The sequence below is a fragment of the Neophocaena asiaeorientalis genome, unplaced genomic scaffold (genome assembly GCF_003031525.2).
Source record: "Neophocaena asiaeorientalis asiaeorientalis breed wild unplaced genomic scaffold, Neophocaena_asiaeorientalis_V1.1 scaffold197, whole genome shotgun sequence".
Lineage (NCBI taxonomy): Eukaryota > Metazoa > Chordata > Mammalia > Artiodactyla > Phocoenidae > Neophocaena > Neophocaena asiaeorientalis.
Window position 1 is genome coordinate 6,825,521 of NW_020174703.1, and position 23,524 is coordinate 6,849,044.

General features: G+C 40.7%; 1 protein-coding gene across 3 annotated transcripts in view; it reads left to right on the top strand.

The window, feature by feature from the left end:
- The first annotated feature begins 225 nt into the window (after window positions 1–225).
- Window positions 226–23,524, top strand: part of CEP97 (centrosomal protein 97) — a 28,995-nt gene continuing 5,696 nt past the window's right edge. For 2 of the 3 annotated variants that reach the window (XM_024759247.1, XM_024759246.1), the window contains exons 1-10: window positions 226–326; window positions 2,758–2,900; window positions 3,652–3,810; window positions 4,711–4,812; window positions 7,045–7,158; window positions 7,712–7,878; window positions 13,823–13,987; window positions 17,972–18,105; window positions 18,540–19,314; window positions 23,034–23,109. In XM_024759247.1, coding sequence (XP_024615015.1) covers window positions 284–326; window positions 2,758–2,900; window positions 3,652–3,810; window positions 4,711–4,812; window positions 7,045–7,158; window positions 7,712–7,878; window positions 13,823–13,987; window positions 17,972–18,105; window positions 18,540–19,314; window positions 23,034–23,109 — 1,878 coding nt within the window. In that variant the 5' untranslated portion in view covers window positions 226–283. Of the gene's footprint in view, window positions 327–2,738; window positions 2,901–3,651; window positions 3,811–4,710; window positions 4,813–7,044; window positions 7,159–7,711; window positions 7,879–13,822; window positions 13,988–17,971; window positions 18,106–18,539; window positions 19,315–23,033; window positions 23,110–23,524 lie in introns of all 3 variants that reach the window. The other variant, XM_024759248.1, reaches the window with a different exon arrangement.

The following is a 23,524-nucleotide window of genomic DNA, read 5'->3' on the forward strand; positions in this document are numbered from 1 at the left end:
GATGGTAAAAGTGTCAAATTTCGAAAACACCTAGAAAAGAGAGTGAAATGATCATTTAACAATAGCCTGCTTCCCTGCCAAACAAGGGGAGTTGACCCGGTTTCCAAACTCACTTTGGCTCAGATTCTAACCCGGGTTTCGCATCGTTAGTTGTAGGCAGCCAATTGGGCCGTTTGGGTGCCGTGCATCCTGGGATCTGTAGTCTCTGGCTTCTTCCTCCCGACTACGAGTTCCACCTAGCAGCCGGAGGACGGTTGCTTGGTATTATTAGCAAGCGGGAAGTATGGCGGTGGCGCGCGTCGACGCGGCTTTGCCTGTTGGAGAAGGTAAGGCGACCCCCACCCCTGGGTCCCCATGTTTACTCCATAGAACTGAATTATTGTTACCTGGTGGAGAGAAGAAGACTGGGTTTAGGGGTTCAGTTCTGGACCAGTTCTTCTGATGTGGGGTTGTGGGCATCGCGGAGGCGCGCTGCCCTCTGGGAGTAGAAGTCCTCTGGGCGCTGCCTGGCTCTCCGGCGTCGCAGCGAGGGCCAAGCGGGGGACTACAAGCCCCAAGAGACCTTCGCGCTGCTCCCGCGCTCCTGAGGATGCCTGGGCGGTGGGTTTCTGGCCGCCGCGGTAATCTTTCTTGGATGTTTACTTTGAGTTCTGGGTGCCCAAGTGAAAACTGCAGAATCTCCCCCCTTCCCGTGGATTCCTAGAAAGTTCAAGAAAACCCTGTGTCAAACACAGCTCTCTAGATTGACGTTGGGTGCTTCCCTGGTGGCACAGTAGTTGAGAGTCCGCCTGCCGATGCAGGGGACACGGGTTAGTGCCCCGGTCCGGGAAGATCCCACATGCCGCGGAGCGGTTAGGCCCGTGAGCCATGGCCGCTGAGCCTGCGCGTCTGGAGCCTGTGCTCCGCAACGGGAGAGGCCACAACAGTGAGAGGCCCTCTTACCGCAACAACAACAACAAAAAAAACAAAAAAAACTATATATAGATATAGATAGAGATTGATGTTGGACCCTTTCTTGGAAGTGTCCGGTGGCCGTGATAAAACCTGGGGGTTATCCAGAGCCCACAGTTCTCCATGCCTTTTTCTGCAGACCGGGTCCTGGGGTATAGCTTGGTCTCTGCCCAACGGAACGCGCGGCGTGGGTGCTTTTGTAGGTGCCGTGTGAGCGGAGCTCCTTTGTTTTGGTTACAGTTCGGAGGCTCTGGGTCAGGGTCAGGGCTGAAGGTGAATGCCCGTCTCCCCCGCTTAGGTATGGGGCTCATTATCTAGAAGGGAGAGTCTAAGAGGTCTCTCGATCCCTTTGAATTGTGTGCAAAGGCTATGCATTTTCCTGGGACGGTATATATCTTTCACCAAATTCTCAGAATCGAATGACCCCCTCTCCCCGCCCCAAATGCTAGAAGCCATTAGACAATGGAAAAACGTTGGTTGAAACCCTTCAGGAGAGCAATCTCGCATAATTATTTCCCGCAGTAATCTTAATCTGGGTAGAAATATGAAATTGGCAGTTTCTCTGGCCCGCCCCCTGCACAATCTATCTATTTGTGATAGATATCACAAATCTATCTGTAGCTCTTAAACTCCACCTCCCCAGCCCACCATGGCAATGTACTGATAATAATAGTTAACATTTATACAAGCACTTTTTATATGAGCAAGACTATGTTCTGAGTGCCTTTTTTTTTTTAATTATCTCATTTTCTTTGTAGAACAACATTATAAGGCAGGTATTATTATCATTCCCATCTTACAGAGTAGAAAAGTGAGCCCAAAAGAGATCAATAACTTGCCCAACATACCACAGTGATTAGCTTAGTGGAGCCAGGATTTGAACGTCTGTTAAACATACCAAATTACTTTATTGAATTCTGTGTGCCAGGAATGGGACTAAGTGCTGTTCATATGGTTTCTCTTTTCATCCCCACATCAATTTAATGAATTAGGTATATTATTTCCATTTTGTAGATAAATTAACTGTACTTTGATTTTCAAAATAGTTTTCAAAATAGATTTTCAAAATAATTTTATGATATACTGATATTGTAAGCACATTGTTCTCTATCAAAAGATTAGTTACATTTAAAAAATACTGTCATTACTTAGGCACAAAATATTGAAGTAATAGTTTACATTTAAATGTGAAGAATTCCAAAGTATTATATCAAAGAAACTTCAGTAGATGGACTTCCGTAGTGGCACAGAGGTTAAGAACCTGCCTACCAATGCAGGGGACGTGGGTTTGAGCCCTGGGCCAGGGAGATGCCACATGCCATGGAGCAACTAAGCCCTATGCGCCACAACTACTGAGCCTGCACTCTAGAGCCTGCGAGCTACAACTACAGAGCCTGCGAATCACAACTACTGAAACCCGGGCGCCCTAGAGCCTGTGCTCTGCAACAAGAGAAGCCACCACAATGAGAAGCCTGTGCACCGCAACTAGAAAAGGCCCACGTGCAGCAACGAAGACCAACACAGCCAAAAACAAATAAATAAATAAATAAATTAATTTAAAAAAAGAAAGAAAAGAAACTTGAGTAGACTATCACAAATCTAGTATAATTTGATATTTCTAAAGGAAAATGAATAATTTCAATCTGTAGTCACTTAGAAATTGATTGCTTTAGTTTTTAAAGCTTGATGTTTATTATGCTCTAGTGTTTTCTAACTCTAAATGTATAAGATTTTATGAGTATAATTTTATCCCTATGCTCAGCTGTTGTAGTTGTGTTTTCTAACAGTTTCCCTTCTCTTTTCAAGGATCAGTGGTCAATTGGTCAGGACAGGGGCTACAGAAATTAAGTCCAAACTTACCCTATGAAGTTGATATTCATACTTTGATTCTGGATAAAAATCAGATTATTAAATTGGAAAATCTTGAGAAATGCAAACGTTTAATACAGGTATGTATTGCTATGTGGGGGAAATAGTTATATAAGACCAGTTTATTATTATACAAAATAAAAGAGTAAGATAAAGTTACAAAAGGTAACTCTGCAAGCCTAGAAAGCAGTAAATGTTGCCTTAAATTTTTAAAACTTTTAATAACAAATAAATTTATTTAATAAATGAATAAAATAATTTAAGAAAAAATTAACTTTTACATGATGATTATTAAGTGATGCTTTTTAAATTTCTACTGAAGATGAACACATTTTTGCTGCCTTTAGAGTAGACTAGAAAAAAGAGCGTTTGTTAAAAAAGAAAACATTTTATGTTGGCAAAATATTGTGTTGTTAAGATAACCTTTTATTTCATGGTGGGGGTAAAGAGTTGATTAATTCATTCCTTCAACAAATGTTTATTGGGCTCTTATGTGTCTGGTACTGTTCTAGATTTTGATGGAGATAGTGAAAGGACTCTGTTATTGTGGAGTTTACATTCTCAAGTAGTTGCTGTGTTAAAGATGTTTTCTTTTAGTAGTTGGAGGAGGTCTGATTGCTCAGCTTTATCTGTATTTTCCACTGCTTAGGAATGACAACAACAACTAATAGTTGCACTGCAGAATTTTTAGACAATATATGTGAAAAGTACAAATTGGGTTTGTATATTTGGGAATGTTGGGCCATATAAATAAATCTTTTTAACCACCCTAATGTGAAAGTAATATTTATATTTTACTCCTAAGAATAATGGTATGTTTTCTTTCCACAGTTGTCAGTGGCTAACAATCGGCTGGTGCGGATGATGGGTGTGGCCAAACTGACCCAACTCCGGGTATTAAATTTGCCTCATAATAGCATTGGCTATGTGGAAGGCCTAAAGGAGCTAGTACATTTGGAATGGCTGAATTTGGCAGGAAATAATCTCAAGGTGAATTGTTTCTTTCTTTCTTTCTTTTTTTTTTTTAAGTAATTAGGTTTTTTTTTTTACTTCACAAAAGTATTTGCTATGAAAAAGAAATTTAAGCAGTATAGAAAAAAATAGAATAAAAAGTGAAAGTATCCATTCCCATTCCCCAGAGATAATTTCAGTTAACATAAACTGAAAACAAAAATCTCATTTTGAAAATTCATGCTGAATTAAGTTTTATGTACATGTTTAATGGTACAGTGGAGAATATAATGTTTTAAAAGTCAGGAGATCTGGCTTCTAGTCCTGCTTCCACCACTTAGTAGCTCTATAATTTGGGGTAAGTTAATAAATATTTCTTGCCTTATTTTTTGATATGCTAGGTAAGGGAACTGGATTAAATGATGATAACTGACTTCTATTGAGTATGTAATGTATGCTAAGTACTATTCTAACTACCTTAACAATTTTAACTTATTCAATCTCATGACAGCCAATAAGGTAGGTACAGTCTTTATGCTCATTATTTAGATGAGGAAACTGAAGTACAGAGAAGTTGAGTAACTTGCCCAAGGTCACACAGTCAGGAAGTTGCAGAGCTAGGATTTGAATCCAGGCAGTTTGGCTTCATTGTTAAATTGTAAAGTCTATGTTATACCAACTGTCACATGTCATCACTAAAAGTTTCTTTAAGCTATAAATATCTGACTCTGCTCTTAGAGAGATAATGAAGGTAGAAACTAGCTATATAGCAGTATGCCAGATTCTGTTGGCACTGCCTCTTTTTTCTCTTGCTAAGCCCTGCTCCTCTGCTTCTGATAATGGGCAGAGGAGGCAAGAGGCTCAGCTACAGGAAATAGGGAAGAATTTCATTTTTTGATTTCATGTGCGTGAAATAATGTGATCCTTTTCTTGTAATAGGCCATGGAACAAATCAATAGCTGCACAGCTCTTCAACACCTCGATTTATCAGACAATAACATACCCCAGATAGGTGATCTATCTAAATTGGCATCACTGAAGGTAAATGTGTTTTCTATGTCATTTCTGAAATTTTATACTAAAACACCAAGAGAAAATAACCTAATTGATCTAAAATCAGCCTGCTGTTATGAAGAACAGATAGTGTTCATTATGATAAAAGTTCTATTAGAGTACCAGAAATTAAGTATGGAACTTTTTATTGTTAATTTCTATAATTGATTTACTTTAACTAAAACTGGTTGTTGTAGTTAAGGTTAATTCTTATTTACCATCCAACAAACATGATGAAATTCCCTTCGTGCCCAGTCAGCCAACGTTAGCAGCTTCAGTTATATAGTACATAACATGTTGGTGGGCTTGAGAGTAAACATTCCTGAACTTTACTTTGTTTTTTGACACTCAAGATTGCTATTTTTTTAGTAATAGATATTACTAAATTATCAAAATTAACTTCACTTTAATTTTAAAAATCTGTGGCTTGTAGCACTTTTTATAGAGGGGAATGTAATCAAATAAGTCAGGGGTCCCCACACCCTGGGCCATTAGGGACGGGCTGCACAGCAGGAGGTGAGCGGCAGGCGAGTGAGCAAAGCTTCATCTGTATTTACAGCCGCTCCCCATCGTTTGCATTACCACCTGAGCTCCGCCTCCTGCCAGATGAGCAGTGGCATGAGATCCTCATAGGAGCGCGAACCCTACTGTGAACTGCTCAGGCGAGGGGTCTAGGTTGCACGCTCCTTGTGAGAATCTAATGCCTGTTGATCTGAGGTGGAGCTGAGGCAGTGATGCTAGCGCTGGGGAGCAGCTGCAAATACAGATTATCATTAGCAGAGAGGTTTGACTGCACAGAGACCATAATAAATCAACTGCTTGTGGACTCATATCAAAACCCTATCAGTGAATGGCAAGTGAAAACAAGCTCAGGGCTCCTACTGATTCTGCATTATGGTGAGTTGTATAATTATTTCATTATATAGTCCAACATAATAACAGAAATAAAGTGTGTAATAAATGTAATGCGCTTGAATCATCCCCAAACCATCCCCCCACACCCCCACCCCGCCCCCGCCCCGGTCTGTGGAAAAATTGTCTTCGACAAAACCGGTCCCTGGTGCCGAAACGTTGGGGACTGCTGAAATAAGTAACAGTTGGCACCACAGCTTCAACATGTGTAGGCTTTTCCCATATTTTTCCTCCATTGGATATTATTAGCATCAGATGAATTCATTAACCTTAGAAACAGTATTATTAGCTCAAATTTCACTATATTGTTAGCAGAAGTCAGTTTTAGCAACAATTATTCTAAGCAATTTGATGTAGCCAGATACTAAGAGAATTCAAATGAACTGAAAATGATTGAACTTTTTTTTTCTGGAATGGAGGCATGATTACCTTATCAGAATCCTGGGTGTTGGGACTTCCCTGGTGGCGCAGTGGTTAAGAATCTACCTGCCAATATAGGGGACATGGGTTTGATCCCTGGTCCAGGAAGATGCCACATGCCTCGGAGCAACTAAACCCTGTGCCACAACTACTGAGCCTGCACTGTAGAGCCCAAGAGCCACAACTACTGAAGCCCGCGTGTCTGGAGCCCGTGCTCTGCAACAAGAGAAGCCACTGTCATGAGAAGCCTGTGCACCGCAACGAAAAGTAGCCCCCGCTCGCTGCAATTAGAGAAAGCCCACATGCAGCGATGAAGACCCAACGCAGCCAAAAAAAAAAAGAAAATCCTGGGTGTTGGGAGTATTCGCTTTATTCTTCATTGTTGCTGACTTAATTTGAGTCAGCACCATCTCTAAGCACATTCAGCCTTCCTCAAGCTTTAAGTTACCAAGAGAATATAATTGTAAATTATGGTTTGTGGGTTATCTCTCTCTCTTGGAAAATTTGCTTTATACCTGATTGTTTTAATGAATGTTTTCTTTCACTTTTCTCACCCTCTGTTTTGATGTTTTAAAAGGAAATGAACAAGTATGTTGGAAATTGCTCAAGTTTTAATAACTTAAATCTCACAACATGACTACACTAAGCATATGTTCTTGGACAAGTCTTTAAACTTTCTTGAGCTTAGAATGTGGATGTGAAAAAGGAGAGTTGGACCAGAAGACCACGTAGGACCCTTCCAGCGTTAGCAGTCTTTGATTTGTGTGTGATGAGAAGTATAATAAAACAGATCACTTTATGTTTGTACACACCATTTTGGTTTTATCAAAATAGACCAATTTATTTGTAATCTTTTCATTTGTAATGCATTTTCTTTTTACTTTCAAGACCCTACTTTTACATGGAAATATCATCACCTCTCTTAGAATGGCACCTGCTTATCTACCCAGATGTCTTGCTATACTTTCTTTGGCAGAAAATGAAATCCGGGACTTAAATGAGGTAAAATTTGAGGGTATCTTATGGGATCTGGGAAGCTGGAAAGTCAGGAGAGATGCAGGAAAGGGTTGTGAGCTCACTTTAGACTGTGAGTATCTTGGAAGAAACTGCTATCAGGATGAAACACTTGGCTCTAGAAGACCATTATTTTTCTTTCTACTTTTACTTAATGTCAGTGGGTTATTAAGGCTTAATTTCATTTGCAGTGCTGTACTTATCACTCCATTGGGAAGTAATTGTTGGTAGAGGGACATGTACATTAACAGGGTTAATAAGGCACACTCTGCACCTTTTTCTGGCTGCTGTTATATTTTCAAAATAGGGTTCTCTTTGCTAGGAAACAGTGCTTTCTAAGGGACTTTGTGCAGCAAGGACAGATGGCCATATTGTTGGAATTTTGGAAGTCAGTGGATAATATAAGAGTGTTACTTGTCACTTTTCAAAACAAGAGGGAAATTGTTACATTCTCAAACTGCCAAAGATGTGTAATCAGTGGAAGCCCTGCGCTTGACACCGAGTAGTCCATTTCATTCAACAAAGCTGTCCTTTGTTCCAGATCTCTTTTCTGGCATCCTTAACTGAATTGGAACAGTTGTCGATCATGAACAATCCTTGTGTGATGGCAACACCTTCCATTCCAGGGTTCGACTATCGGCCATACATCGTCAGCTGGTGCTTAAACCTCAGAGTCCTAGATGGATATGTGATATCGCAGAAGGAAAGGTGAACGTGACCTCTTTAACATCACATTTATCATGGAAGTTAACTGAAAAGCCCATTTCTAGCTTACTACAGATTAATAAACTGAATGTTTCTTGAAATGTGCATTTAGAAATTAAGATCATTTGTACCATCATATAGCAGACTCTGTGCTGTTCATTTAGGATTTTTTATCCTTTCTAAAAAAGGATAAGAAATAAATATCAACCTTAGAGGTTGGGGCTAGTGAGTTTAACTTCTTGCCCAACATACAACAAACTGATTTCTAAAAATCCTTTTGTTAATCGATTGTTTGGGGCTTGGAGCATTTCTACATAGAAACCGTGTTATAGATGCTGTGTAGGATTTCAGATCAATCCCACAAAAGCTTCTATCCATCATATTGTAAAGGCAGTATTAATAATACCTTAGTACCCAACTACTCTTTATAACAGTGACCTTGGGAAAATGCGTGCAGAGTTCTAATTTGGAACTGGTAGCAGACATGCTGATTGGTCCTCACCTTCTACCTGTGAAACAGCAGAAGTGGGAACTCCCCCTTCTCTAGATCTTTGATGGTTTCTGCAGCTTGAAGCTGGGACCCCTGCATGATGGGGTCTTCTGGACGCTGGCACATGATCAGTAGAATCAGAGCTTCAGGGGAGGTAAGGAACTAGGTTGTGGACAAGAAGGGGTGGATTTAGAGAGGATAGTGAGAATCAGGATGACTTAATTCTCTTCACTCTGCCTCATTTCTCTTCTTCCTTTCACTGCATACACACCTGCATTCATGGACTCAACACATACATTCTTCCTCGCTTTTTTTGTCCTTCTGTTCTACAGATTGAAAGTCGCTTGAGGGGTTTCCCGATGGGAGAAGGAATGGTAGATTACTGACAGGGTTTTCCTTTTCTTTCTCCCTCTCTTTCATCTAGTTGCTGTACAGGGTGTGGGGCAGTGAGGAATGGCAACCAGGAGCTACATAGTGGTGGTGCTGGTGTAGGGTGCAGGACGTATGTCAGCTCTGGTTTGCCTACAGAAAAGTGTGGCTTTTCCTTTTTCCTGCAGTGAGTGTTGCTGTGTATTCAGACACCTTATTTTATTTCAAACTGTGGGTAATTCTAAAGCTGGAATATGGGTTTACTTGGATTATCTTCTCTGGATCTTCCTTTAATAGAAAGAAAGACGTTATCAGATTTCTCTGTGGGAGTAGGACTGGCAACATTTTCATATGTGGCAGCAGCATGGTGAGATGGGCAGAGGTAAGGGTTTGGTATAAAGAGAGACCTGGGAAGAGAATGAGACCTGGTCCGGAGAGACAAGAGAAAGCTTCACATCTTTCCCTGCCGCCCATTAGCAGTGTGGCCTGGACAAGTTCCATAACTTCTCTGAGCCTTAGTATTCTCATCTGTAAAATGTGGCTAAAACTACCTAGCTTTCAAGGGTGCTGTGAGAACTAAAGATAATAGGTAGAGCATAATACTGGTCAGACAGTAGATGCTTAATAAGTGATAATTGTCATTATTACTTAAGGATAGGGACTGGGGATTGAAGAGTTTTTTAGAAACTAAAGCTGGTGTTAAAAAGCAGAAGATATCTGTTGAAGAGATGAATAATAATGCAAAGGCTATGTTTCTATACTGTGGAAATGGTTTTAATCCAAGTGACTTTAAGGTGAATTTGCATTTTTTGGGAACTTTCTCTATAATGTTTTGTAGTTGTTTAATTTCAGATTCTTCAGGAGGTAGGGAAGAGTGGACTTTTACTTGGGTAGCCTCTCTCTCTGTGGGGTTATTCTACACTAAAGTATGGGAGGAAGGGAGACGTGGGAGTGTAGCTTAAAAGCAACCCTTTCTCAGACAGATTCTTTTCCCCCCACATTAAAAAAAATTGCACAGTATCATATAATTCAGAAATAGTTCAAACGTGCTATTTAAAAATACCCATATAATTAATCATCACTGAAAATAAGACTAGAACAAAACCAGCACTCCAGAGATCTCCTTTGCCCCACTCTCATCATAACTCCCCTCCCCCCTAGAGATAACCACTATGTTGATATTTTTGATAATTCAGAAAGATTATTTTTTTCCTCGTTTATTATGGAGGCTTCAAATCAACCAGCTCCCACCAGCGTAGCTAAAATTAAAAGGACGGACAATACTAAGTACCGATGAGTATGTAGAACAATTGGAACTCTCATACACTGTTCTAGGAGTGTACATGGTGCAGCCATTTTGAAAAACTGGCAGTATTTACTGAAGTTGGACTTATAAATACACTATGACCCAGCAGTTTGGTTTCTGGTATATACCCTAGAGAAATAGATGCTTATGTCTACCAAAAAACATGTATATAAGCATGTTCATAGCAGCCTTATTCATAATAGCTCCAAACATTTGGGAGCTATGTGAGACATTTGGGAAACAACCCAAATGTCAGTGCATAGAAGAGTGGGTAAATAGAGTTCTATTCAAACCAAAGAACCTAGGTTGTTGAGAAAAATGCTGCTGCAGTTGATGTCTGAGACAACTGTGTAGTCTGTAAACAGTGCTCCCATGTTTTAAAACAACTCTGGAAGTATTTTGTCTTGGAGGGAGGAATTATTCTAAGGGAGAGCTATTGACTGAAAAATCAGTGGGTAGCCTGAGCAGTGTTCCAACATTTTCCTGGTCAGCCTTGGAATTGCCCTGAAGGATAGGCAGGAAGGAATTTCTAGTTTTTGTATCTACCCAGCCTGTTGTTTGCTAAGAACAACCAAGTTAAATTTTTTCTCCATGATGAAAAGTGTCCCAAGTTCCCTGATGACCTTGGGTAGCCAGGTCTTAAGTGTGTGTGTCACCCAAAAAAGTAACTTGAGCAGTCACCTACCGCTATGGTGCTTTGGCTGAGGGCTTTCTCAGAGAGAAGCACACCTGGGGAAGGACCTTTGTGTAACACCTCAGTATTTGGAGTTCTTTCTGAATTTGTTTTCAATCTCTGTTTTACTGTTTATAGGACCTAGTACCAAGCTACACCTCTGTTGCTTACAGATCAGAACTTAGGGAGCAGAATTTTGGAGACTTTTTTTTTTTTGAAAGGATGTTTAAAATATATACAGAAGTAGAGTAACATAATGAACACCTAAATACCCACCATGTGGCTTCAACAGTTATCAACATTTTGCCAATCTTGTTTCATCTATCCTGCACTTTTTTTTTTTTTTTTTATCCTGAACTTTTTTTTTGGTTAGGATATTTTAAAAGCAAATACCAGATATCATTTTATCCATTATTCCTTTTTTTTTTTATTAGGTGAAAGAGCAGTTTTAAATTCTCTCAGTAGTTGCTATCCCTGTTATATAATGTAGACTGTTCCTTTAATTTCAAGAGAAAAGTCATATTCCAGTGATTTGAAATTAATGTTAGAGCTGAATTAATTTTAATTTTGTCTTTGAATGGGCAGAGAGATTTTTTTTACCTAAGAAAATATCGTATGGATTAATAAACTTGTGTAATGGTGTGTTTATTGATGAATGTGAAGCAAAGGCAGAAAAACAAATCTTACAGTAGTTGATACTCCACAGTTCGTGGTTCACCTCACACACTTAAACTGTGGAATACCTGAGCCTCCTTCTGTATCCTTTTACTTTCGCTTTTCTTTCCTCCCAAACTACAAACCGTCTATAACCTGGAAGCATCGCTTGCTAGCTATTATTAAAGTTGGGGATTGTCCTCTATTATGGGCCTTTTTTAGGGACAGCCTTTCAACAAGCCATTTGCTTGGCAGGAGAACTTATGGAAACTTAGAGCAGAGTTCATGAAGATCCTGAATGAGCTTTATTTAATCCACAGGAATGTGTCTATGGAAGAAATACTTCTAATTATTTTTATTAAGTGTATTAAAATTTTTATTGTTACGTGACTTCAGTTAATCAGCTTGGCATACCTTATATCTCATTGTTAGAAAACAGTTTCACCTTTCTTGTGACACTGGCACATCATAGAAAACTAAACTCTTTTTACTGCACCAAGACTCTTCTGCACTATTAACCAGCTGTCAAAAGAACCAGTTTCTTTTCAGTCTATAATACATCTTGGGTGGCTTAACAGTTTTGGACTGTACAGTTTTTTGCATAATGTGGATACCTTAACGTGAAGGTTGAAGAAAAGGGTTGTGGATTGGAAATGATTTTCAAACTATTTGCAATGCTGAGTTAAATGGTGTACAGAGAAACAAAGTATGCCAAAATGATGCAACTTTAACTTCAAGTTGATGGGCAGATTTAAGAATGATAAAATTGAGGCAAAAGCATGTTAATTAAAAAGAAATTCAGGGCTTTCCTGGTGGCGCAGTGGTTGAGAGTCTGCCTGCTGATGCAGGGGACACGGGTTAGTGCCCCGGTCCGGGAAGATCCCACGTGCCACGGAGTGGCTGGGCCCGTGGGCCATGGCCGCTGGGCCCATGCGTCCGGAGCCTGTGCTCCGCAACGGAAGAGGCCACAACAGTGAGGGGCCCACGTACTGCAAAAAAAAAAAAAAAAAGAAATTCAAACATATTACAAAAATAAACAGTAGTGTAATGACCTCCCCTGAATCTGTCACCCAGCTTCAGCAGTTTTCAATTCATGGCCAACTTTGTTCATCTCTACCTTCACCCACGCCCCCTTTTCCTGTATGATTTTGAAACGAGTCTCAGATTATATATAATTTCATCTCTAAAAGATAAGGACTCTTAAAGAAATAACTATAATACTGTTATCACTTATCAAAAAATTTAACAATAATTCCATAATAACACCAGATATTAGTTAAGTGCTTACATTTCCACTAGTCCTCATAAATGCAGTTTTGTAATGGATTTTTGGAAACAGGATCGAAATAAGGCCATACATTGTAATTGGTTGATATATTAAAAAAATTTCTTTCCTGCTCTCTTTTTCAGTGTTTTAAAAATGTATTATCATTGCATGCTCCATGGGTTGGCTGTGCTGATTGGGTAGTTTTCACTTGGGATCTTGTGGTGAGATCACATGGAGCAGGAGTCGTTTGAAGGCTCGACTTGGCTGGAGGTCCAAGATGATGCTTTCAAATCTCTCCATGGGTTCCTCCTCTTCTTATTTTCTTTGCTTTCTTTTCTCTTCTTTTGGTTGTTGAAGAAATCAGATTATTTGTCCTATAGAGTTTCCCACTGTGCTTATTTTGCCAATTGCTGTGTCTCTGTGTCCTTTGACATACTCCTCTCCTTCTATATTTCCTGTAAATTGGTAGTTGAATGTGGAGGTTTGATCAGATTTTTGTTGGGAGAAGGACTACTTTGTGGGTTCTATTGAGAGGCACATGGTGTCTGGTTGTCTCTTGTGTTAGGAGTAGCTATTAATGATCAGTGCCTAAATCCATTAATTCATTGAGAGTTGCAAAATGGTGAAATTTTAATTCTATCATTAATTTTTTTATTAGCTGGAATACTTCTATTAAGTAACTATTTGGTCATTGGTATAGTTTGTATAGGAAAGGTAGAATTAATAATATTTAATTTGTCTCCTTTACTTACCAGTTTTTAAAAATAATGAGTTGGTAGGGCACTAGCATCCTTCAGCTGTGACCAATTAGCTTTAAAAAAAAGCTATCATGAACTAATGGATTTAAACACAATTTATGTATTTAGGTACTTCAGTTTGATAGTGAATGAAGCGACTATTCATTGCTTCTTTGAAAATAATTTTAAAATATTTATTTTAAATAAATTTAAAATATTAGTAAAAATCTTTGGAAGTGCTCCTAAGCAAGAAAAAAGGTTTAAAACATTGTAATAGTAAGGAGAATGAATCAGAAGGATAGATTTTCTTTTTAACTTGAGTGAATTTTATTTATGAAAAATATCCAATGATGCTATAAAGGTAAATTAAGAAGGAAGAATCATTATTGCTTAAAAATGTATCTTGTCTACCCTAATGCCATCCCTTCTTCTTTATGTCCCTCAATTCCAGTTTGAAAGCTGAATGGCTGTATAGTCAGGGCAAGGGGAGAGCATATCGGCCTGGCCAGCACATCCAGCTTGTCCAGTATCTGGCTACAGTCTGTCCTCTCACTTCTACGCTGGGTCTTCAGACTGCAGAGGATGCCAAACTAGAGAAGATTCTGAGCAAGCAGAGGTGAGCCCATTTATCTGTAGCGGTTGATGAATTCACAAGTGAAAATACCTCTGACTCTTTCCTGCAGGGTTAGTAGGACTGAGGTGAGTGCTGCGGCCCACATTTCTGGGCACTTGGGCCACTGGTCACTGTAGCAGTTCTGTAGGGGAACCGAACCTTGCAGTGCAGTCCAGTTTGCTCCCCAGCAACTGCATTGCTAATCATTTCTTCAGTGGGGAGAGCCAAGCAGCATGGGAGAGTGGGATTTTTAAAAACTGCATTTGTCCCTTAATGTGGGTGTTTCATATGGGTTTTAAAATACTAACATTAAGAAGCATAGCTTGGGGCTTCCTTGGTGGCACAGTGGTTGAGAGTCTGCCTGCCGATGCAGGGGACACGGGTTCGTGCCCCGGTCCGGGAAGATCCCACATGCCGCGGAGCGGCTGGGCCCGTGAGCCATGGCCGCTGAGCCTGCGCATCCGGAGCCTGTGCTTTGCAGTGGGAGGGGCCACAACAGTGAGAAGCCCATGTACCGCAAAAAAAATAAAAAAATAAATAAAATAAAATAAAATAAAAGAAGTATAGCTTGGAGTCTTCCCTGGTGGCACAGTGGTTAAGAATCTGCCTGCCAGTGGGAGGGGCCACAACAGTGAGAAGCCCATGTACCGCAAAAAAAATAAAAAAATAAATAAAATAAAATAAAATAAAAGAAGTATAGCTTGGAGTCTTCCCTGGTGGCACAGTGGTTAAGAATCTGCCTGCCAATGCAGGGGTTGTGGGTTCGATCCCTGGTCCGAGAAGATCCCACATGCCACAGAGCAACTAAGCCCGTGCGCCACAGCAAGAGAAGCCACCACAATGAGAAGCCTGTGCACTGCTACGAGGAGTAGCCCCCACTCACTGCAACTAGAGAAAGCCCGCACATGGCAGTGAAGACCCAACTCAGCCAAACATAAATAAAAATTTAAAAAAAAAAAAAAAAAAAAAAAGAATAGTTTGGGAATTGCCTGGTGGTCCAGTGGTTAAGACTCCACACTTTCACTGGGGAGGGCCCAGGTTCAGTCCCTGGTTGGGGAGCTAAGATCCCACAAGCCGTGCAGCGCAGCCAAAAAAAAAAGTATAGCTAGAAGCATTTAGTAGTCACTTCTTTTATCAGAGATCCTGCCTTTGAAGGTTTGTGCGTGTATATGCATATGATGGTGTCTGACTATGTGATTTAAAAATAAGTTTCTTAACCTTTTCTATCCAGTGCTTTTAAATGAGACTTTGTAATTTGGGGGTTATTAAAGGTATATACATTCTGCTTTTTTAAAAAAAATTATTTTATTGAAGTAGAGTTGATTTACAATGTTGTGTCAATCTCTGCTGTACAGCACAGTGACTCAGTTATACACATATAGACATTCTTTTTTTTTTTATTTATTTATTTTATTTTTGGCTGTTTTTTTGGGTCTTCGTTTCTGTGCGAGGGCTTTCTCTAGTTGCAGCGAGCGGGGGCCACTCTTCATCGCGGTGCGCGGGCCTCTCACTGTCGCGGCCTCTTTTGTTGTGGAGCACAAGCTCCAGATGCGCAGGCTCAGTAGTTGTGGCTCACGGGCCTAGTTGCTCCACAGCATGTGGGATCTTCCCAGACCAGGGCTCGAACCTGTGTCCCCTGCATTGGCAGGCAGATTCTCAACCACTGCACCACCAGGGAAGCCCCATTCTTTTTTTATATTCTTTTCCATTATGGTTTATCCCAGGAGATTGGATGTAGTTCCCTGTGCTGTACAGTAGGACCTTGTTGTTTATCCATTCTAAATGTAATAGTTTGCATCTACCAACCCAGAACTCCCAGTCCATCCCTCTCCCTCCCCTCCTTCCTCTTGGCAACCACAAGTCTTTTCTCTATGTCTGTGAGTCTGTTTCTGTTTTGTAGATAGGTTCTTTTGTGCCATATTTTAGATTCCGCATACAAGCGATATCATATGTATTTGTCTTTCTCTTTCTGACATACTTCAGTATGATAATCTCTAGTTGCATCCATGTTGCTGCAAATGTCATTATTTCATTCTTTTTTATGGGTTAGTAGTATTCCATTGTGTATATGTACCCCATCTTCTTTATCCATTCATCTGTCAATGGACATTCAGGTTGTTTCCATGTTTTGGCTATTGTAAATAGTGCTGCTATAAACAAGGGGTACATGTGTCTTTTTGAATTATAATTTTGTCTGGGTATATGCTCAGGAGTGGGATTGCTGGATCATATGGTAATTCTATTTTCAGTTTTCTGAGGAACTTCCATACTGTTTTCCATAGTGGCTGCACCAATTTACATTCCCACCAACAGTGTGGGAGGGTTCCCTTTTCTCCATACCCTCTCCAGCATTTGTATTCGTAGACTTTTTAAAAAATTTTAAAATATTTTTAAATTTAATTTTATTATTATTTAAAATTTTATTATTTGGCTGCATTGGGTCTTAGTTGCGGCACGCGATATCTTCGTTGTGGTATGTCAGCTTCTCTAGTTGCAGTGCTTGGGCTTCTCTCTAGTTGTGGCATGCAGGCTGTAGAGCGCGAGGGCCCAGTAGTTGTGGCGCGTGGGCTTAGTTGCCCTGTGGCATGTGGGACCTTAGTTCCCCGACCAGGGATTGAACCCCTATCCCCTGCATTGGATAGGATTCAGTGGATTCTTAACCGTGGACCACCAGGGAAGTCCTTGTTATTTGTAGACTTTTGATGATGGCCATTCTGACCCACGTGAGGTGGTACCTCATTGTAGGTTTGATTTGCATTTCTCCAATAATTAGTGATGTTGAGCATCTTTTCATGTGCCTACTGTCCATCTGTATGTCTTCTTTGGAGAAATGTCTGTTAAGGTCTTCTGCCCATTTTTCAATTGGGTTGGTTTTTTTGTTGTTGAGTTGTATGAACTGTTTGTATATTTTGGAGATTAGGCCCTTGTCAGCTGCATCGTTTGCAAATATTTTCTCCCATTCTGTAGGTTGTCTTTTCTTTTGTTGTTGCTTTTTTTTCTTTTTTAATGGTTTCCTTTGCTGTGCAAAAGCTTGTAGGTTTGATTAGGTCCCTCTTTTTTTTTAATGGCTTTTACAAATAATTAATTAATTTTCAAATTTTTGGCTGTGTTGGGTCTTCGTTGCTGTGAGCAGGCTTTCTCTAGTTGTGGTGAGCAGGGGCTACTCTTCGTTGCCGTACACGGGCTTCACATTGTTGTGATTTCTCTTGTTGCGGAGCACGAGCTCTAGGCGCGCAGTCTTCAGTAGTTGTGGCACGTGGGCTCAGTAGTTGTGGCTTGCGGGCTCTAGAGCTCAGGCTCAGTAGTTGTGGTTCATGGGCTTAGTTGCTCCGCGGCATGTGGGATCTTCCTGGGCCAGGGCTCGAACCCACGTCCCTTGCATTGGCAGGCAGATTCTTAACCACTGTGCCACCAGGGAAGCCCCCCATTTTAAAATTTTTGTTTTTATTTCTATTGCCTTGGGAGACTGACCTAAGAAAATATTGGTATGATTTATGTCAGAGAATGTTTTGCCTATGCTTTCTTCTAGGAGTTTTATGGTGTCTTGTCTTATGTTTAAGTCTTTAAGCCATTTTGAGTTTATTTTTGTGTGTGGTGTGAGGGTGTGTTCTGTTTTTGTTTTTGTTTTTGTTTTGTTTTTTGGCTGCACTGAGCAGCTTGTGGAATTTTAGTTTCCTGACCAGGGATCGAACCTGGGTGTTCGGCAGTGAGAGCATGGAGGGACCACTGGACCACCACTGGACCACCACCCTCCCCTGTGAGGGTGTGTTCTAACTTCATTGATTTACATGCAGCTGTCCAACTTTCCCAGCACCATTTGCTGAAGAGACTATCTTTTCCCCATTTTATATTCTTGCCTTTCAAAGGTATATACTTTGAAAGCTTGTAAACTTCTACCTTTTTGACAGTGTTACCCTTCAAAGGGAGCAGAAAAAGCTTTCTTTTTTTGGTTTGCGCTAAATCACATCAGATGTTACTGATTTTTAGGTTTCACCAGAGGCAGTTGATGAACCAGAGCCAAAATGAAGAGTCATCTTCTCTTGCTCCTGTTGAAACAAGGGCATCCCTTATACCGGAGCATTCCAGCCCCATTCAAGATTGCCAGGTAGTCCAGGAAAGTGGTAAGAAGTTAACTGATCTCTGATCCTTTTTCTCCAAGTTGTTTGATCTGTTTGGTATCATAAAACAAAAAAAGTACATGTTTTCATAATTTTGTACTTGTTAGCTTAAGTGAACATTTGGATCTTATATTTTATATAATGTATATACACAGATAGACATATATAACTACTATATGTCTAATTTTTGAAAACGTTCAGAGAACTGCTACCTTTTGAAGTGACCTGGTACTTTGATTATTCCTATGACCATTGCAAGAATTCATTTTCTTAAAAATATTTGGTTTGGTGTTTTAGGCATATTGGAGGAAATTACTGAAATCATTTCTTTGCACTTTACTATATTTCAGGGATTAGAGTTCATTAAAAGGATCCAACTGAAAAAATACTTCTTTAAACATTTAATGTTTTAAATGATGTTCTGTTGATTCTTTTAGAACCCGTCATCCAGGTCAATTCTTGGGTTGGGATAAGCAGTAATGATGACCATTTATATGCTGTTAAGAATAACTTTCCAGCCTCTGTACACACTACAAGATATTCTCGAAATGACCTGCACCTGGAAGACATCCAGACAGATGAAGACAAGTTAAACTGTAGTCTTCTCTCTTCAGAGTCTACTTTTATGCCAGTTGCATCAGGACTCTCTCCAGTATCACCTACAGTTGAGCTGAGGCTGCAAGACATTAACTTGGGCCTAGAAAATGATAGTGCTGCCGATGAATCTGTGAAATGTCTGGAAAACAACGGCTTTGATAAGGAAGGGGAAAAGGCTTTTTGGGCTGCAAACGAGAATTCTGTTGAGATGACAAAAAGTGCTATCAGTACAGAGGTAAATGAGGAAGATGGGCTATTACCTTGTTGCGAGCCAGCAGTAACCAATGCCATCATAAAGGATGACACCCACAGTCTTACATCTTTTCCCGAGTCACTTGGACACAATGTCTTCCATACACAGCCAGACAGTGAAGAAACCATGTCTCAAACAGCTTCAGAGAAACTTCCTTGCAGGGTTTTAACCCACAGATCTCTTACTTTGGGACAAAATAAAGTTGCCCTTCAGAAATTGAATGAAGCAGCCACCAAGCTTCAGGCCTATTGGCGGGGCTTTTATGCCAGAAACTACAACCCACAAGCTAAAGATGTACGCTATGAAATCCGGCTGCGCCGGATGCAGGAGCACATTGTCTGCCTAACTGATGAAATAAGGAGGTGGGTGAAAAGCCCCTTTTTAGGACTTTTACAGTTTGGATGCTGTTTGGTTGGTTTGGGGGCGTCAGATTCTTAGCATTGATTCAGAACACTGAATCACTGCTTTTGTGGCCAGGACACTTTCCATACCATGTTGCCACTCTTGGTTTGTCTCCTACAATATAGTGAAAGCATCTTGAGTGCAGGGACTGCCATATGCATCTTCATCTGTGGTACAGCAGTTGGAGCATAGATGCAACATAGCAGTAAATTTTGAATGAATGTATGCCTTATGGACATCTATATACCTAAACACAGAAGGTACAGAAAATATAGAAAAACTGAATTTTAAGTATAAAAATGAGAAGATGAGAAAGTCTACGTAGAACGCAGTAGGTGACGTAAGAATTAAAGAAAATAGCAGGGACTTAAAAGGGGCTAAAATTGGGGGGCTATGGTGGCACTTATTTGTTCATTCCATGGCTCACATGTTTTCATGACTGTCAACTCAGGAAAATTAGGATTTCATAGATTTATTCTGAGTATTAGTATTGTAACCAGCAGTATTTATTAATATTATCAGGTGGGAGAGGAGGAAGCAATAAAAGAGACTGAGGAGGGACAGCTAGAGTGGTAGGAGAACTGGGAGAGTGTGTGTCCCAGCTCCAGCAGGGAAGTGTTTCAGGAGAGAAGAGAGGTGCTGTAAGAGGACAGAGAACTGTGTGTTAGATTTAGCAGCTGGAGGTTATTGGTGACTGTGTTGAGGGTCCCCAAGACTATCCTCAGGTTTGATGATTTGCAAAAAGGACTCACAGGACTCAAGAAAGCTATTCTTTTTTTTTTTTGCGGTACGTGGGCCTCTCACTGTTGTGGCCTCTCCCATCGCGGAGCACAGGCTCCTGACGCGCAGGCTCAGCGGCCATAGCCCCCGGGCCCAGCCGCTCCGCGGCATGTGGGATCTTCCCGGACCGGGGCACGAACCTGTGACCCCTGCATCGGCAGGCGGACTCCCAACCACTGCGCCACCAGGGAAGCCCAAGAAAGCTATTCTTTATGTTCAGGATTATGGTTTATTAGAGTGAAAGGATATAGATTACAATCAGCAAAGGAAAAAGACACACTGGGCAGAGTTCAGGAGAGACCAAGTACAAGCTTCTAGTTGTCTTCTTCCAGTGCAGTTGTACACATGGGGCTCGATTCTCCTGGCAACGATGTGTGACAACACATCTGAAGTATGTGAACCTCAAGGGAGGCTCACTCGAGTCTTGGCATCCAGGGTTTTTATTGGGGGTCAGTCACCTAGGCGTTGAGTGCCCCTGTGACTGACCTTAACTACTCAGACCTCAGCCCCCACCCAAGGTCAAACTGATGCATTGTGGCCCAGGGTCTCAGGTGAACAAAAGAGGTATTCACCAGAAAATACACTGTTAGCATAAACCAAGATCCCAGATGTACAAAGATACTCTTATCAGGCAGGATATTCCAAGGGCTTGAAGGTTATCTCTCAGGAGCTGGTCAAGGCTAGTCCTGTCTTTAGAATGTGCAGGGTTCAAACACCCCAGTCCTGTTGAGTTAACCTCTTCCTGCCCAATGAGCTTCTTCAGAGCAGCTTCAGTGGGTAGTGGGATGAAGGCGGTTTGGAAAGGATTGAGTAGTGAATGAGAGGTGAAGGGTGAGGGTAGCCAACTTTTGGGAAGTGTTGATGTGAGGAAGAGAAGAGAGTAGGTGGTTGCCAGAGGAGAATCTGGACTTAGGAAGATTCTTTTTTAAAGATGGGAGATATAGAGCAGGTTTATGTGTTGATGGAAATGATTCTATAAGGAAGGAAGAACTGATGGTGCAGAGCAAAGAAAGAAGAAGTGCAGGATGGAAGTTCTGAGAAGGTGAGAGAAGAAGAGGCCCAGTGCACAAGTAGAGGGAGTAGCCTGAAGTAGGAACAGGAGCAGGTAAGGTGGTAGGTTTGATGGTGGGATAGGGAAGTCCTGTCTGATGGTTGTTTCTCCTTTTCCAATAATATACAAGATGTGGTCAGCACTTGGAAGTGAGGAGAGGGGTGAGGATGTGGGAGGTTTAAGAGAGGTATGAGGTGTGGGGTATTCATCTTAAAAGTAAACTTATAAGCGGAATGGAGGAGGATAACTGGACAGGGTGAGGAAGAACTTAGAGTGCAAAACGATAGGTCAGACTGTATGATTTTCATCAACAACTCTCAGCTGTTCCATTCTGATTTTGGACATGGTTCAGCCAGGAGTGGGTTCTTTTCCAGGTGAACATGGTAGGGGAGAGAGGGAAGGGCAAGGGAGCTGATGACATTTGGGAGGGGAATGGTTATAATGATGGATCTCAGAATTTAAAGGAGGTAGAAGGAAAGACAGGAGAAAGGGGTCATTTGTTTGGTGGTCATAGATGAAGATTGGTCGTCCAGGTTGTTGCAGATTATGGCAAGAACAAGTGAACTGGGAGGATTGGACGTAGTGGTTTGTGTTGGTGCTTGAAATCATTTTCGAAAATGGTGTAGTCAAAATGCTTGGGTCTAATACACTGCCAAATGTAGAATAGATAGCTAGTGGGAAGCAGCCGCATAGCACAGGGAGATCAGCTCGGTGCTTTGTGTCCACCTAGAGGGGTGGGTTAGGGAGGGTGGGAAGGAGGGAGACACAAGAGGGAGGAGATATGGGGATATATGTATATGTATAGCTGATTCACTTTGTTATGCAGCAGAAGCTAATACAACATTGTAAAGCAATTATGCTCCAATAAAGATGTTAAAAAAAAATGCTTGGGTCTAGAGTGGGACTGAAGATGAGTGATGGGGGTGGATTATTGTTAGATAGAGCATCTATGTGAATGTCAAGAGCTCCAGAAATGACAAGGGGAACAGGGCAGAGAAAAAGACTAGTGCTGAGCCTTCAGTGAATGGGGGTCGATAATGGGATGTCAGTACTTGAAAAAGAGTTTTGGGAAATTTAGCAGGATGGCTGGAGTTCTTGAAGGAGGAAGGTTAAGACTCATTTGTAAACAGCAGTGAGAAGCAACGTTCTGACCCTGATGTATGAGTGAAAAAAGTAGCTGCCACTTGAGAGAGCTACAGAGGTTGAGTGTATATGGGAGTTTGCTGATTATAATTCAGGAATCCCACATGGCACAGTAGGAAGGCTTTGGGGGGGCTAGAGAAAGTAGATCAGAGGTTCAGAACAGAATGGGGTGACAGTTTAAGAGATAATGGACAGCTAAGAGAACCTTAGGTTTCTGATTAGTTTAAGTACAGAGAGGGGGGCAGTGAGCGCAGAGTGAAAACTTTAATGAATGAGAGGAAGTTCTGTTGACAGCAAAGAGTATGTCAGGAGGCAAACAGGGATGTGAAATTTGATGTGATTAGTCCTACTGGTCTCTTAGAAGAGGGTGTTTCAAGCTGTGGTCCTGATCCTTTCTGCAGCTCCTGCCCCTTTGGTGTGTTTGGCTGGGAAATTGAGGCCAGATAAAGAGCCATTTAATATTTTATTTTTCATTACTGGCAGTCCTTTGTAGAACCAGTATAATCTGGATTTCAGTCACATCTTATTTGGCTTCTATGCTGAGTCATAGCTTAAAACTAAAGTTTCACTTAGATATTCTAAAAGTGGAAAGGACTGTTATTAGAATATTAATCTCTTTACAACATATTTGTTTATTCGTCATAACAAGAAGTACAATTCAAAGCACCCTTTCTTGTATCAATAATGGATTTTGAATTATCGTAGATTACGAAAAGAAAGAGATGAAGAACGTATTAAAAATTTTGTACAAGAAGAGGCTGTCAGATTCCTTTGGAACCAGGTAAGCTCCCTCTTGCTGAATTACCTACTGTGTGAACAAAGAAAAATTCTAGATTTCCTGAGATAATCATAGAGTAGTTACAGGTAAAAAGTAAGCACCCTTTCTCAAGGTTAAGGATGTGGTTTGTGTTCCTTGCCACTAACTATGAACTAGGACAGTGAATTTTGTTACATTTTATTTAGTCTGAAGAAAAATATTTTCATAATTTTGACCAGAGAGATAAAGAACTATAACACTGAAGGAAAGTACTAAATTGAGGGATATTCTTATAATTTTCCAGTAGAAATTAAAAGCCCAATTTGAAGTTTCATGTAACTATCTTGTTTTATCTTTTGAGACTATTTGAATGAAAAGTGATTGAAATATTGTGTGATGGCTATAATATGCATGTCCTAAAAGGTACACATGACTTCCA